The sequence below is a fragment of the Heptranchias perlo genome, chromosome 3 (genome assembly GCF_035084215.1).
Source record: "Heptranchias perlo isolate sHepPer1 chromosome 3, sHepPer1.hap1, whole genome shotgun sequence".
NCBI classification, from domain to species: Eukaryota; Metazoa; Chordata; class Chondrichthyes; order Hexanchiformes; family Hexanchidae; genus Heptranchias; species Heptranchias perlo.
Genome location: NC_090327.1, coordinates 134,221,106 through 134,237,993, shown reverse-complemented (window position 1 = coordinate 134,237,993; position 16,888 = coordinate 134,221,106). Strand labels below are relative to the sequence as shown.

Below are 16,888 nucleotides of genomic sequence, written 5' to 3'. Positions count from 1 at the left end.
CATTTTATACTTATGTTCTACAATTGTATTTGTTCCCAGACCATTTGTTATCCTTATTCCTTACCTTGGTTTGACCTTTACTCTCGTCTCCTATTTCTTTTATCTTCAGGCTCATGTTATTTCCCCCAGATCCCTCGCCCGCCCTGTCTTACTAGTTTAAAGTCTTATCCAGAGCCCTATTTATCCTTTCCGCTGGGACTTTGGTCCCATTCCAATTCAGATGGGGCCTGTCCCAGTGGTATAGCTCCTTCCTGTCCCAGTACTGGTGATAGTGTCCCATGAAATGGAACCCCTCCTTCCCACACCAGTCTTTCAGCCCCGCATTCACCTTCCTGATCTGCTTATCCTTATGCTAATCAGCACGTGGCTCGGGTAGTAATCCTGAGGTTACCACCTGTGGGGCCCTGCTTCTTAATTTCGTTCCGAGCTTCTGATACTCCCTTAGCAGGACTTCATGCCTGTTCTTCCCAATATCATGGGTCCCGACATGAACCACGACAACTGGATCTTCCCCCTCCCTTTCCAAGGTCCTCTCCAGTTTCTCCTAGATATCCTTTACCCTTGCACCAGGAAGGCAACATACTCTCCTGGACCCTCAGTTGCGACTGCAGAGGATGCTATCTATCCCCCTAAATTATCAAATCCCCTATGACTCCAACCGTTCTATTCTGCTCCTCCCCCCATCCCCCTTTTTGGACTGCCTCCTTCTCTCCCCTTCCCCGCCCCCCCCACTTCTTGGGCTACTTCCTTCTCTCCCTCCCCCCCCCCTCCCCTCCTTCTTGGGCTACTTCCTTCTCTTCCCCCCCCCCCTTTCCATTTGGTTTGCCTACTTCTCTACCGTGCCATGGTTAGCATTCTGCCCAACCCCCCTGCAGTCTTCATCCTTATTCTCACAGGTAGCAAGTACATTATAAATGTTGGATTGGACTAGAGTCTTATTATTCATTGATTTATTAATTATTTATGTATACCAGATATTTATTTAATGCAAATTGGATCCCTTTAATGTTGGTATCCTCTACTTAGGTTATTTTATCTCCTTAGATCTATTTAAGCTATTTAGCCTCTTAGGTCTATTTGTTTACCTAAAGATATTATCCTCTTAATACTTCAGATAAATGATAAATTGAGCACTTAGCTCTAATTCCGCTACTCACTCTGCACTATGATGTCACTTTTTGAGTTTTTCCTTCTTTTAGTATCTGCCTCTCTCTGCCGCTGCACCTTTTTAAATCACTGGTGCTGGGGATTCCCGTGCTTTTTATGGGCTGCTGATCTCGACCGCTGCTCCTTTTAAATCGGAACTCTAGGGGTGTGATGCTTTGTACTAGCAGACCAATAATACACTGCACAAGCTGGATAGTTCTAGAGTGTGGCTGCACTGGGCAGAGAGGTCCTGGGGTCTGAGAACATGGAGAGCACTTTGTCAATGGAGAACTGGGGGGTGTCACAAGATCTAGGAGCACTGGAGGTTCTGTGTCTGGCAGCAGTGGGTCGAGGAGCACTGGGGAGGAAGGTCAAGGCTTCTAGGAACACTTGGGGGGGGGTTGGGAGAGTCCTACTATTTGTTAGCATTTATGGGATTGACAGGATGAGGAGAATCTGCCCTTGACCATTACCCACAGTCAGGCCTCATGCTCCGGACATGTTCGCGGCTGCAAGGTATTCCGTCAGCATGTTCCTGGTTGGTTCTCAGTGCTATAAATGTTCAAAATTGACTGACAGGCCAAGGATGCCAGGTTGGGGATGGGTGGGGCACCTGATGCCTGGGAATGGATCGGGGTTGTGTGGCTTGGGACTGTGATACCGACAGGTTATGGCAGAGCAGTGTGATCAGGGTAGGGGGGTCACAGCAGTTTGGGTAGGCCAACAAGTAAAAAGTCAGAGTAGCTTTTTTTTAAAAAAAAGCCAACCCATGGTGTTGCTCAGTGCTGCACTAGGAGAACAAATAGCAGTCTTAGAGCCAAACTCAAGCGCTATCCTCCAGAACTGAGTGACAAGCAGAAGGGTGTTGGATAACTGCTGAATGCTAGGATGGCATGGATTTGGTGGGGCCTAGTTTGTTTGAACCAGTAAAATGGCATCAGGTTCCCCCATTGCCACAAAATAACCGTCAGTTACTTTACCCAGAGAGTGGTTACAATGTGGAACTTGCTACCACAAGGAGCGGTTGAGGTGAATAGAATAGATTCATTTAAGGGGAAGCTAGATAAGTACATGAGGGAGAAAGGAATAGAAGGATTTGCTGATTGGAGGCTCCTGTGCAGCATAAACAAATAGGCCAGTTGGGCCGAATGGCCTGTTTCTGTGCTGTAAATTCTATGTTACTGACAAGTGCCCACTTCTACAAGCAGGGCACCACTAAAACAATTGGTTCAAGACAAACTAAGAGTGTGTGATTAATTAAAATGTACTCTTTTTTTATATATATATATATAAATCCTGTTTGGGTTATCAGTATGTCACAGTAAGTGCCCACCGGTCACGAAACGCTTGAAGCGAACGGGCGGATACCGTGTGGTCCCACTCCAGGGGACCCGGTGGGCGAACGTGTCAGTCACTCCATGCAGCCGCTTACTCACCCACCAGGTCCCCCTGCTGTATCTGGCCAGCATTGGGAGTGGACTGGCGTGTACAAGACTGGCACTAGGGACAGCGTGGAGCAGGCAGGTGTGTGTGTGTGTGGGAGGGGGGGTATGTATGCCTTTTCTTTAATTAACTATAAAAGAGAGACACTGGCCGGGGGGGGGGGGTTGCCTCAGTGTCATCAAACGAAACACGTAAGAAAAAACTAACCAAAGGGGCACAACTAATAGAAAACCAAAGGAAACTTATCAAATTGAAATAATAATAATAATATTGGGCGGGTATGTATGTGATCGGCACAAGGCCGGCGTGGGGCTAGTGAGTGAGTGTGCAGCAGGCACTTACGGTGCAGTTGACGGTCACTAGGACGGCGCGGCCCCGTGCGTGTACCTGACGGGCGCGGACGAGCGCTTGGGCAGAGCGCGAGCCGAGCGGGCTTTTAAAATTGAGGAGCGAGAGCGGCTCGAGACCCGACTGCACGGAGGCGGGAGGCGGGAGGCGCGCGCGCTGGTAACGGCTTGTTGCTCGCGGGGCGGGAGGAATGAGGCGTTCGCTCTCGAGCTGGGGCCGCAGGTAAGAGCGAGCGAGCGAGTGAGCGCGCGCGCGCGTGTGGGTTATCCGCACAGGGCGCGGGAGCCTCGCACCGCATCGGTCAGTGCGGCCTCGGCTCACGTTAAGCAAGGGCGGGCGGGCGGGCGGGCGGGCAGGCAGAGTTTTTGCTGCCTGCCTGCCGGCCGGCCGGTTGGTCGGCCTCCATCCCGCTGTTGCCGGGATTTCGCGCAAAAGGTGATTTGTAAACGCCAATCGGCTGCGGCTTCATTGTGAACACTTCCTGGTCAAATCATCCGGGGTGACGGCTCCGCTCTTGTCTCCGCTGCACCCGAGGGGAGGGGAGGGGAGGAGAGGGATCCTGTGTTTGGGGGAGGGGAAGGATAGGGATCCCGTGTTTGGGGGAGGGGAGGAGAGGGATCCTGTGTTTGGGGGAGGGGAAGGATAGGGATCCCGTGTTTGGGGGAGGGGAGGAGAGGGATCCTGTGTTTGGGGGAGGGGAAGGATAGGGATCCCGTGTTTGGGGGAGGGTGGGGGGGGGGGGAAAGGATAGGGATCCCGTGTTTGGGGGAGGGATTCTCTGTTTGGGGGAGGGTGGGTGGGGAGGAGAGGGATCCTGTGTTTGGGGGAGAGTGGGGGGGACCCGTGTTTGGGGGAGGGTGGGTGGGGAGGAGAGGGATCCTGTGTTTTTGGGGCGGGGAGGAGAGGGATCCTGTGTTTGGGGGGTGGGGGAGGAGGGATCCTGGGTTTGAAGGGGGTGGGGGAGGAGGCAATCCCGCGTTTGGGGGTAGGTGGGGGGGGGGGAGGGAAGGGATCCCGCGTTTGGGGGGGAGGGAAGGGATCCCGCGTTTGGGGGGAGGGGGCTTGCAGGGTGGGGTGTACATGTGGGTGCAGGGAAGGGGTGGCACGGGGAGGGTTCTTGTGTTTGGGGGCGGTGATGTGGCGAGGGATCCTGTGTTTGGGGGCGGGCAGTGTGAGAGGAGAGTAATTTCCCCCCCTCCAACACAGGAAGAGGTGTGAGAAAGGATCCTGTGTTGCGGGGGTGAGGACAGTGATCCTGTGTTGGAGGTGTGTGAGAGGAGAGGGACTCTATGTTGAAGATCCCTAAATCTCTCTGCTGCTCCACAAGTTCCTAGCTTCTCACCATTTGGAGGATACTCTGATCTATCTTTCTTGGGTCCAAAGTGGCGATCTCGTACGTCCACACGTTGAACTTTTATCTGCCACAGTTTTGCACTCACTTAATTTATCAGTGTCCTGTTGAAACTTTCTGCTCCCATCTACACTACTTATTGAGCCACCTAACTTTAATATCGTCAGAAAACTTCGATATATGGCTCCCTATTCCTTCATCTAAGACATTTATGATGACCCTGTCTTTGCAGGGGAGAGAGGAGGGACCCTCTCTGAAGTCGGGAGAGGAGGGGAGGGGTGGAGAGAGAGTTGGTGTGTCAGGAGAGAGGGGCCTTGTCGTTTGGGGACGGGGTGAGAGGAGGGGCCCTGTCGTTTGGGGAAGGGCCCTGACATTTAGGGGGTGAGTGGGGGGCTGGGGTGAGACCATGTCAGGGTCAGGGGGCTGGAAGACGACAGTTAGTGGGACATGAGAAGGATCCTGCCTTGGGGTGGAGGGGTGGCTGAGGGGAGAGATCGTATCTTTTGTGGGGCGGGGCTGGTGGTGAGGAGAATGACTTTGTTTACGTGGGGGCTGGGGAGAGAGACCTTGGCATTGGAAGGGGTGGGGGGCAGGCTGAGGAGAGACCCCGTCTTTTCGGTGGGGGGTGGTTTGCTGAGGAGAGAGTGAGACGGTTGAAGATGGCAGAAGAGAAGAGGAGGTGGGGAGCAACCTTGTTTAAAGTGAAGGGGGTGGGGGAAGAAATGAGACATCATGTCCGGGAAGGGAAGAGAAGCAACCTTGGTTGCTGGGGGGAGGAATAAAGGGAGATTCTGACTGAGGAGTGTGGCAGGGGGACCCAGCATCGAGGAAGGATAGAGACGTGTTTCGGTGAATGGGGGAGAGGAAAACAAGACCCTGTATAAGGCTGTTGGAGAGAGACCCTGACTGGCAGGAAGGAAGGGGTAAAACATCCTTTCTGAGGAGGGGGTAGGGTGGAAAGGAGATGCTGCCTGAGGGGAAAGGGGTGAGACCCCCTGATGGGAGAGGGAGACCCTTTTCTGAGCGAGAGAAGGAAAAATATAAAGGGATTAGACTTCTCTGCACATTGATAGGGTATTGAAAATACACATGTTCTTTAATAAATATTGCTAAGCAGAAAATGGTTGAACGGTGCAGATGTAACATTGGTCAGACCAATCTATCAATTACTGCTTGATAGATATAAAAAATATACTATGGGGTTTGTGGTAGGAGGATACTTATTTCATTTTTATTCTTTACACTGTTGGATGTTGGCAATTAGGACATCCTCACAAAAGGTTTAGTAACTGTGATGCAATCGCTGCAAGTATATTGAGTGATATTTTTGGGTAGTCAGCTGTACATTAGCCAGCATATAAGTGATTACCCTTTTCCATTGACTCTTGCAACATCAATTGATTTAGTTTTTGTAACTGTCGTTCCTTTGCACCTAGATTCAAGATGTTTTTGGGAGTGTCGTGGCTTCTATATTTAACTTCCTTGTATCCATTTTTCAGTTGGAAATGTTTTGAGGTTTGACCATAATGATGTCTCTCGGATCAGTAATGATTGACTACTAGTGTCATCATCAAAGATGTTATTATGAGGTGGGGGAGGGGTGCGGGATGCTGTCTTTGTAGGTGGATCTTTTTTATTTGGTTTGTGGACAAATTTTTATCTGTTAAGTCAGAAAGGTGAGTCAAAAAGGTAGTCAGCTATGATTATTATTTACAGATTGCTTTTGGCTAAGATGAAATGTATTTTTGTAGGGCAAGCTAAGTCTTTGATTTATTTACATAGCTCAGATGCTGGAAAAACCATCCCATTTATATTAGAGGATTCCAGAGCAATTGGAACAATATTTAAAACATCTGATTCACAAGCCTGTGACTGCAAATTTTCAAAGTCACAGTTTGCAATTGCGCACCTAACCAATTGTTGAGGATGCACGTACAGACCAGTAATCACAAAACTGCCTAGCTTATATTATTGTAAACCATTTTACAACACCAAGTTATAGTCCAGCAATTTTATTTGAAATTCACAAGCTTTCGGAGGCTTCCTCCTTCCTCAGGTGAATGCTGTGGAAATGAAATCCTCGAACCTCTCGCATTTATAAATCACAGAACAATACCTGTTGATTACAGACATTCTTTCCAACTGCCCGTTGCCAAGGCAATCAGTGTGAAGACAGACAGGTGTTACCTACAAGGTCTCCGAATATACAAACCACCAAAAAAAAGAGATAGAGAGGCAGAAACATGGAAAAGACAGCAAATGACCCGTTATATTAAAGACAGATAACATTTGTTCGCTGGTGGGGTAACGTGTAGCGTGACATGAACCTAAGATCCCGGTTGAGGCCGTCCTCATGGGTGCGGAACTTGGCTATCAATTTCTGCTCGACGATTCAAACCAGTGGACAAAGGAGGAGCCATCGTCATACAGAACAGAACGGACTATTGCAAAGAAGCATACCGACAACTGGACAACCAGGAACACTACAGACGGTTAACCGCAGATCCGACCGAAGAACATACCCACCAGCTCAACAAACTGATCAAGACCTTCGATCAAGACCTTCAAAGCGTCCTACACACTCTCATCCCACGTACTCCCCGCGTGGGAGACTTCTACTGCCTCCCAAAGATACACAAAGCCAACACACCCGGACGTCCTATCGTATCAGGCAACGGAACCCTGTGTGAGAACCTCTCTGGATACATCGAGGGCATCCTGAAACCCATCGTACAGGGAACCCCCAGCTTCTGTCACGACACTACAAACTTCCTACAAAAACTCAGTACCCACGGATCAGTTGAACCAGGAACACTTCTCACCACGATGGAAGTCTCGGCACTCTACACCAGTATCCCCCACGATGACTGCATCGCTGCGACAGCATCAATACTCAACACCAACAACAGCCAATCTCCAGACGCCATCCTACAACTCATCCGCTTCATCCTGGATCACAATGTCTTCACCTTCGATAACCAGTTCTTTACCCAAACACACGGAACAGCCATGGTGACCAAATTCGCACCCCAATACGCCAACATTTTCATGCACAAGTTCGAGCAGGACTTCTTCACTGCACAGGACCTCCAACCAACACTATACACCAGATACATCGACAACATTTTCTTTCTATGGACCCACGGCGAGGAATCACTAAAGAGACTACACGATAACATCAACAAGTTCCATCCCACCATCAAGCTCACCATGGACTACTCCTCAGAATCAGTTTCTTTCTTGGACACACGAATCTTCATCAAAGACGGGCACCTCAGCACCTCACTCTACTGCAAGCCCACGGACAACCTCACGATGCTCCACTTTTCCAGCTTCCACCCTAACCACGTCAAAGAGGCCATCCCCTATGGACAGGCCCTGCGAATACACAGGGTCTGCTCAGACGAGGAGGAATGCGATGGACACCTACAGACGCTGAAAGACGCCCGAGTAAGAACGGGATATGACGCTCGACTCATCGATCGACAGTTCCGACGGGCCACAGCGAAAAATTGCATAGGCCTCCTCAGGAGACTAACACGGGACGCAACCAACAGAGTACCCTTTGTCGTCCAGTACTTCCCCGGAGCGGAGAAACTACGCCATGTTCTCCGCAGCCTTCAACATGTCATCAATGACGACGAACACCTCGCTATGGCCATCCCCACACCTCCACTACTCGCCTTTAAACAGCCACCCAACCTCAAACAGACCATCGTTCGCAGCAAATTACCTAGCTTTCAGGAGAACAGCGTCCACGACACCACACAACCCTGCCACGGTAACCTCTGCAAGACATGCCAGATCATCGACACAGATACCACCATCACACGAGAGGACACCACCCACCAGGTGCATGGTTCATACTCCTGTGACTCGGCCAATGTTGTCTACCTCATACGTTGCAGGAAAGGATGCCCCAGAGCATGGTACATTGACGAGACCATGCAGACGCTGCGACAACGGATGAACGGACACCGCGCAACAATCGCCAGACAGGAGGGTTCCCTCCCAGTCGGGGAACACTTCAGCAGTCAAGGACATTCAGCCACCGACCTTCAGGTAAGCGTACTCAAAGGCGGCCTTCGACGCACGACAACGCAAAATCGTCGAGCAGAAATTGATAGCCAAGTTCCGCACCCATGAGGACGGCCTCAACCGGGATCTTGGGTTCATGTCACGCTACACGTTACCCCACCAGCGAACAAATGTTATCTGTTTTTAATATAACGGGTCATTTGCTGTCTTTTCCATGTTTCTGCCTCTCTATCTTTTTTTTGGTGGTTTGTATATACGGAGACCTTGCAGGTAACACCTGTCTGTCTGCACACTGATTGCCTTGGTAACGGGCAGTTGGAAAGAATGTCTGTAATCACCAGGTATTGTTCTGTGATTTATAAATGCGAGAGGTTCGAGGATTTCATTTCCACAGCATTCACCTGAGGAAGGAGGAAGCCTCCGAAAGCTTGTGAATTTCAAATAAAATTACTGGACTATAACTTGGTGTTGTAAAATTGTTTACAATTGTCAACCCCAGTCCATCACCGGCATCTCCACATCATAGCTTATATTAGTGGGCCATCAGTCGTCAGTATACAACACTGTCTCTATTTCAACAATAAGGTTGAATCTATTTACTTTGCCTTCGGGGCAGTCATGGGTCACCTGTGGAAACATGTTTTTTTTGAGGGTTGGGTGGCTTCTGGGGGCAACAGGGCTACCTCGTTATTATGTTCTCTGCAAGCACTTATTTCTAAAATCAACGAGCATCTGGCTGAAGTACTAAGACTGAAACTGATGCCTGCAACAGTGTGAAGGGCTGGGCTGATTTCAATAATGTCTGGTCACAAGTACTTTTCAGGGTGAGTCCGTTTATGTTGTACTTGTTCTTGGAACAAGTGTCTTAGTTCACTTATCTGAAGGTTAGCATGGACTTATCTGAAGGTTTCTTAATGTTAGAATGTGGTAGGACAGCAAGAAATGTTTGATTTTTTTTGAGGGGGGGAATCAAGTTGGCTCAAGGTGTTTAGTAAGCTGTCTCGCAGGCTTGTTACAAAAATTCAGGTATATGGATGAAGAGGCAATGCAGCAGCATGGATAGAATGTTGGTTGACAGGAAAGAAAGGGTTATGGTCAATGACTGTTGCTTGGATTGGAGAAAGGTTGGAAGTGGTGTAGCCCAGGGTTCAGTGTGGGTTCATGTTTGTTCTTAGTGTGTATCTATAGGTGATTTAGACTTGGGCATAGGGAATTCAATTTCAAAATGTGCTGAATACACAAATAGAGGGTGTGGCCGACAGTAAGGAGGAACGTAAAATACTTCAGGTGGACACAGACAGGTGAGTAGAATGAGCAGATAGCTGTCAAATGTCATTTAATGTAGAGATGGGTGAGGTAATATATTTTGGGAGAAAAAACAAGGAATCTGAGTATCCACTCAATGGAATATGCTGAAGAATATGGATGGACAGAGATCGGAGGATTCAAATAATGAGCTCACTGAAGGTGTGAGTGCAGGTAGATAACACTTTTTTTTTTAAAAAAAGCAAATAGCATTTTAGGTTGTATAAATAGGGGCATGGAGTACAAGAGTAAAGAAGTAATACATTTTGTACAAAACATTGGTTAGAGTATTGTGTGCTGTTTAAGGTGCCCCGTTAGAGAAAGGATATTAAAGCTGTAGAGGTTGTACAGAGTAGATTCACCAGGATGATTCCAGGGATAGGAAACTGTAGTTAGGAGGAGAGATTCAAGATCCTGGAAATATTTTCACTGCAGCTGAGAAGACTTGGAGGAAATTTAAGAGTTTTTAAAATTATATGAAGTGTTTTATAAGGCAAATAGGGAAAGATGATTTCCTCTGGTGAGGGAGTCAGTGATGAAGAGGTTATCAATTTAAAATTGCCATTAATTATGAGAGTAGAGGTTAGGAGAAATTTGTTCAGAGGGTTGTTGGTGCATGAAATGCTTTGCCACAGAGAGTGGTTGAAGTAGAAACCATTGCATCTTCTAAGGGAAAATTGGATAAATATTTGAAGCAGAGGACGTGACGACGGGGAGTGAGAGAAGGGCAGTGGCTATTGTTTTGGATTGCTCTAGCAAAGAACCGGCACAGAGATGATTGGCCGAATGGCCTCCTCCTGTGTTGTAAACTTTCATGGTTCTAGGTGTATCTCTGTTTTCCCCTTACTACATCGAAGAATACTCACCTTTTGGAGAAATTGGTTCAGTGGCTTAATTGTTTATAATTTGAGCATTCCGAAAGCCCATTAAACCACATCACTGTGTTGGAATGACTGGCTTGATGCATTCTACTTAGACTGACTCTTACAATAGATAACTATTATGGCATTGTTCCTTTAGCTCTAGTGGAAGTTTGAGAAATGTATTATCCTCTTTTCAGTTTGAATTTACCATGAAGGTGAATCCTTTTTAAGTGTGAGTGGAAAATCCACAGTTAAGCCAAAATGTGTGAGAAAAGGACCAGCAGGACATATGGGCAGGGTGGGGACAGTTACGCAAATAAGAGTTCTATATACGAATGCACGTAGCATAAGAAATGAAACAAGTGATATAGAAACAGAAATTCAGCTTAAAGGGTCTGATGTAGTAGCCATTACAGAGACCTAGCTACAAGCTGGATGTGATTGGGAACTAAATATTCCAGTCTATATAGGATCTTTAGAAAGGACAGGGAAATTGGGAAAGAAGGAGTAGAAAGAAGGGATTTCAGTAAGGGTGATCAGGCAGTAGGAACACTGGGTATAATTAAGGAACAGCAAAGGATTCAAGACTCTGGTAGGAGTTGTCTGCCGACCCCCTGGTAGTAGTGATGTAGCGGTGGGGTGTATAAATATGGAAACTAGGGAAGCATGTAGCAAAGAAAAATGCGGTTATATTGGGAGATTTAAATTTTCATAGACTGGGAGAAACAGAACAGCTCAAGTAGCAAAGGCAGTGAATTTCTAAAATGTATCTGGGATAATTTTCCAGAATAATATGTTTTAGAATGGACAATGGAACAGGCCATACTAGATCTAGTGATGAGTAATGAGCCAGAATTAGTAAACAATCTAACAGTAAGAAAACATCTTGCGAATAGTGACGATAATATGATTGAATTTGATATTAGGGTTGAGGGGGTGAAGGGAGAGTCACAAACCAAGTAAGGTAAACTTTGAAGGGATGAGAAATAAATTGACCACAGTAAACTAAGCTGAACTGTTAACGGGTAAACCTACAGACAAACCGAAGTATTCAAAGAAGTATTTGGTGCAATACAGAACCAGTACATGCCCCTAAAATGCAAAGCTCCACTTGTGTAGTTAAGCAACCATGGTCAACAAATGAGAGACAGTATCAAACTAAAAGAAAAGGCATACACAGATGTAAGGAAGTGTGGAAATCCAGCAGACTGGAAGAGCTATAAAAAGCAACAAAGGGATACAAAGAGGTAAAAGGAGATGTGGATCCATAAAAGACAGATGCAGGTGAGACTATAATGACAATAAGGAAATGTTACTCTTGTTAAATTAATACCTTGTATCTGTTTTCACAGTGGAGCAAGAGGACAAAATACCAGTGGTACAAGTAAACCTAAAAATAAGTCAAGGGGAGGAATTTAGTATATTTAATATGAGTTTAAAAATGATAATGGAGAAAATAATATGACTTAAGATAGATAAATCCTCAGGACCTGATGGTTTCCACCCCAGAGGATTAAAAGAAATAGGCAAATAGGTGAGGAAATTAGTCATAATTTTCCAAAGCGCTCTAGATTTGAATTTTGGATTGGAAAATTGCAAATGTCACTTGTAATCTAAGAAGGGAGGGAAAGAGAAATCAGGTAACTGCATACCTGTCAGTTGTGGGAGATTACTGGAATCTATCAGGGACAGAGTAACTGAGCACTTGGACAACAATGAGCTGATCAGAGTCAGCATGGATCTGTGAAGGGAAGATCATGTCTTAACTAATCTAATCTAGTTGAATTTTTTGATGAGGCCACTAACATGATGGCTAGGGGAGTGTCCATGATTGTGGTCTATATAGACTTCCAGAAAGCGTGTGACGATTCTACATAAGAGATTATTAGCAAAAAAGATAATACACTGAATTGGAGGTAACCTTGCAACATGGGTTGGTAATTCGTTGGGAAGTAGGAGACAGTGTGGGGATAAAGTGAACATGCTCTGATTTGGCATGATAAGTAGTGTTTCCCAGGGATCTGTACTGGGGCCTCAGCTTTTCATCATATATATTAATGACTTGGATGAAGGTGTTTCCAAGTTTGCAGATGACACTAAGTTAGGATGCACGGTAAGTTGTGTAGATGGGAAGATTGAATGGGCAAAACTGTGGCAGATGGAGTTCAGTGTGGGGTAGTGCGAGGTCATCCACTTTGGATCTAAGAAAGACAAATCTGAATATTTTCTTAGTGGTGAGAGCAAAGGTATTTAGGTGTCCTTATACACAAATCACTAAAGGCTAGTGCACAGGTATAAAAATGATCAAAAGGCCAACAGCCTTTATCTCAAAGGGGTTGGAACATAAAAATGAGGAAGTTATGCTTCGGTTGTTTAGAGCCTCAGTCAGTCCTCATCTGGAGCACTGAGTTCAGTTTTGGGCACCACCCCTCAGGAAAGATATATTGGCCCTGGAGGGGCCTGGACCCTGGACTAGATAAAGTAGTGTGGGAGGAGGCTCGTGTAGAGCATAAACACTGGCATAGACCTGTTGGGCTGAATGGCCTGTTTCTGTGCTGTAAATTCTATGTAATGTTATGTAATACATTTGGTTTGTATTCTCTTAAATTTAGAAGATTGAAGAGTGATCTAATCGAGGTGCTTAAAATAGTAAGAGATTTGATAGGATAGATACGGAGAAATTATTTCCTTGGGGCATTACTGTATAAATTTTTTTGTAATGGCTCCAAAATTCTCCATCTTTACCTTACCTGCCAGCAATGTTGCCACCTCCTCGGCTGGTGAAACGTGACTTTCCTCAGACAATCTGCTGCTTGTAAGCCACTGTAGTCGTGATTTTGGTGAATTTAGTGAAAAGTAGACGAACGTGGTTTTTGACTACTGCACGGAAGAATCTTACCACTTCTGACTTGGTTTTATTCTGAACTCTCAATTCCTTTTTGCATGCAGTTTTAGTTTGATACTCTATTAATAATTTCAGTTTAAAATTGTAAAAATACAAAATGTTTCTATAGTGGCCATTTTGTCATCGTCTTATCCAGGAGTGTCCAAGCTTTTGTTTTCATGGGCTGCTTAGGTACAGAACATGGAGTCTTGTGGGTCACATAAAGTTTAAATCTGTGTTTCAGTTAATTTGCACATACCGCAAGCTCCAAATACTAACCAATCTGATTTAGGATTTACAGTCTATTGAAAGTTTGTTTTTGTGCTAAAATTTTGACTTTGAATTAAGCAATGTAAATAAAATTTGCTAAAAAAAATTAAATTGGTGTAATCATAGAATGATGCTGAACAATAAGTAAAACTTCAAACCGAAGTTAAAGCACCCGATGGCTCAACCAAGAGTGAACAACACATCGTGGTTTCTTTACCTACTTGCTCTATAGTCTTTCCACATCTGACGGTGGCTCATCCTGGATTGGTCACCCTGTCTCAAAAGCTTGGGTTTCACTGGGGACAGCTTCCAAACACATCTGTGCAGTCTGAGCATATACAGCTTTTAGAATTTCCCAGCGCGCAATCTGTGCATTAGAATGACTTGAGATAGAAGGGTGTCCATCTCTCATGCAATGAGTATTTGAGAGTTTCTCTGGTTTCCCCAAAACATTTGGAAACATTTGAGATTAAATTCTCAAAACTTTGTTTCAGATAATCTGACTTTACCTGTGACCTTGCTCACAACTGGAAGAAATGGCATATTTAGCTATCGTAGTTGTAACAGGCCGAGAAATACTGCAGCACTGAGAAGTAAGAACAGATGTTAATGTTACCATTGATTTCAATGGACTGAGATGGGACTGTGTTTACCAACTCATGGAGATATATATTATATATCCTTGCTCATGGTTAGTTGGAGGAAATTACCTATTTTGTTGTGACCAGCATTTAACTCAGATGGCCATTTTCCAGTCTGGCTGACTGTCTACAGCTGCAATAACTAAGAGGTGGCATTTAAGCACTTCATAAACAAGAATTTCCATTTATTGAAAGTCTTTAAGGTTTAAGAAAAGCTCCAAGGCATTTCACATATGGGTGTATGGAAAATGGATATCTAGCCAGGAAAAGAGAGATTTGGAGGGATAGCTAAAAGTTTAGCCAAAAAGATGGGGTTTTGAGGTTTTTAAGAGGCAGAGAGGTATTAGGAGGAATTCCAGAGAGTGAGACCCATGGCTGAAAACTCTGCTGCCATTGTTAAGGCAAAGAAGCGGAGAATGTTGGAGAGGTAGGTGGAGCAAGACCATGGAGGGATTTAAAGACGAGCGGGGATTTTAAATTTGAGGCACGGGGAACAGGGAGTCAAAATAGGTCAGCAAGAAAGAGAGTTAAGGATGGGTGAGACTTAGTCCACCTTAGTCTCCCTCTGACCCTGGTGTAACCATCAGGCCCCCTCAGCAACATTTTTTAAGAAAAACTGCAAAAAAAAACACTTCCCCAAACACTGTTAGCTCAAAGTTTTTATTTAGCAGCTTAAGCTGTATAAAATTAAATCTTTACATTTTTTCACCTCCTGTGCCTAACAGTTGTTTGTAAATTTTATGCCTGGTTTGTCACACTTTTGGCATCAAATTCCACAGGAGCAGGGTGGAAACTACAACTCCCATGATGGAACTCTTTTTTTTCTTTCACACACAATTTCTCTACAACAGCTAGAAGTTTCTGATTCTTTTCTGCCTGATTATCATGTGATGTGGGATATTGAAGTGTACAATGGATATTGTAGTTCCACGGGAGCAGGGTAAAAACTATAACTTCCATGATTCATTTCTCCCCATGCTCAGAATTGTAAGCAGTAGCTGGAAAACACCAGTCTCTGGACCAAGTGAAATTTGTAACTCGAGGCCCAGGCTCCCTGCAGAAGGCTTGACCTATGTGGGAAAGACTTCTTCTGAGCAACTTATACAGCAAATAACCAAATTCACAGGTAAATTTAGTGATTTTTTTTTTCAGAATTGTATAATTTTTATGTTCTTAATGTTTCTAGCTGTATAGACTCAGGGCTGCTGAGCATGAGGGACCTGGGTGTTGCAGTGCATGAATCATAGAAGGTCCATGACTAGTGTTCGAGGCTATTGCAAAAACAAATAGAATGTTGGGATATATTGCCTGGATGATTAAATAAAAAAACAAGAGATACTATACTGTCTCTGTATCCAGTTTTGGTCCCCTCACTAGGTGGGCAATATAGAGGCGTTGGAAAAGGTTTAAAGGAGGGCCATTAGATTGATGTCTAGTTTAAAGGCCCTCAATTATCATGATGAGCTTAAGGAGCTGGTGCTTTTACTCTATAAAAGCGTAGACTTTGAGGAAATTTGATTGAGAGCTTTAAAATAATAAAAGGATTAGAATTGATCCATGTGGCTAGAGTATTTGAATTAGATAGACTTGGGAGGATCGGGGATGAGTATAAGATATATAAGCTTAGAACTAGATTAGATGTTGGGTATTTCTTGTCACGGAGAGTTGTCGGCTTCTAGAACATGTCACCAGTGTGTGCAGATTCGGTGCAACCATTCAAAAGGAAACTGGACGAGTTCCTGAGTGTGTCCAACATCACTACGAATAGAAGATAGGTAGGCATTGTGGGCTGTGTTTCTTAGTCACTGGTTTCCTAGAACTTGTTTGATCACATTTAGGGGGTCAAGAGAATTTTTTTCTAAACTGGCCTAAGGTTTTTTCTCTTTTATTGCCTCTTACAGGGGATTGCTTGGCTGGCAGCTTTGGGAAAAGAAATTGGGATTTGATTTAATTTCTGTTGGTTACTCGTTCCACATTTGCTACATTTTCATTTGTTCAAGCTTAGTCAATCGTACATTTTATTGACTGAAATATGCAATTATCTGTTACCAGTCACTAATATCTAAGATAAATACTCTTTAAGGTCAGCATCCTCTTCAATGTCAATTTTTTTGGCAGGTACATTCATACTGAAAGAGATTGTAAAATGATTAAACTGTATCCATTTGTACCCACCTTACAAGATTTCCTAGTAATTTAGTCAGCAATGCAGTGAAATCCTGTTATGGATCCTGGGTCAGAACAAACAAAATAAGCTTTTATAAAGAAATGCAAATAAAATAGCCTTTAGAAGGTAAGATTGGGATTTGTTAATTAGCATGAATTGGAAAATGGTGTGAATGTAATGGTGGCAAATGACCATCCAGCTGATATTTTTTAGTGGGTTTATAAAACAGAAGCATGTGGTGAATGTTGAAATAGGATACAATAGTCTTTTGTGTAGTTCAGAGTTGGGCAACATTTTTACTATTTGGGACCACATTCTAAGTTGAAACTAAAATGAGCCGATAACCAAAAGAAAACCAGTTGGTGAACAAGGATATTAAAGTATGTTGTGCAGGTTTTATTTTTTTTCTTGAAAGATCAAGTAGGGGAGTAA

General features: G+C 44.8%; 1 protein-coding gene across 11 annotated transcripts in view; it reads left to right on the top strand.

The window, feature by feature from the left end:
* The window catches only part of fam49bb (family with sequence similarity 49 member Bb), a 165,629-nt gene that overhangs the window by 19,119 nt on the left and 129,622 nt on the right, over positions 1–16,888 (top strand). For 6 of the 11 annotated variants that reach the window (XM_067982006.1, XM_067982005.1, XM_067981994.1 and 3 more), the window contains one exon: positions 15,273–15,415. The exons of 2 other annotated variants lie outside the window; for them this stretch is intronic. Coding sequence is in view for 1 of the 9 variants with exons in the window: in XM_067981986.1 (XP_067838087.1) it covers positions 3,128–3,159; positions 15,273–15,415 (175 nt within the window). In the remaining 8 variants the exon portion in view is untranslated. Of the gene's footprint in view, positions 1–3,047; positions 3,160–15,272; positions 15,416–16,888 lie in introns of those variants that run through there. 3 more of the 11 variants (XM_067982001.1, XM_067981995.1, XM_067981986.1) reach the window with 2 other exon arrangements.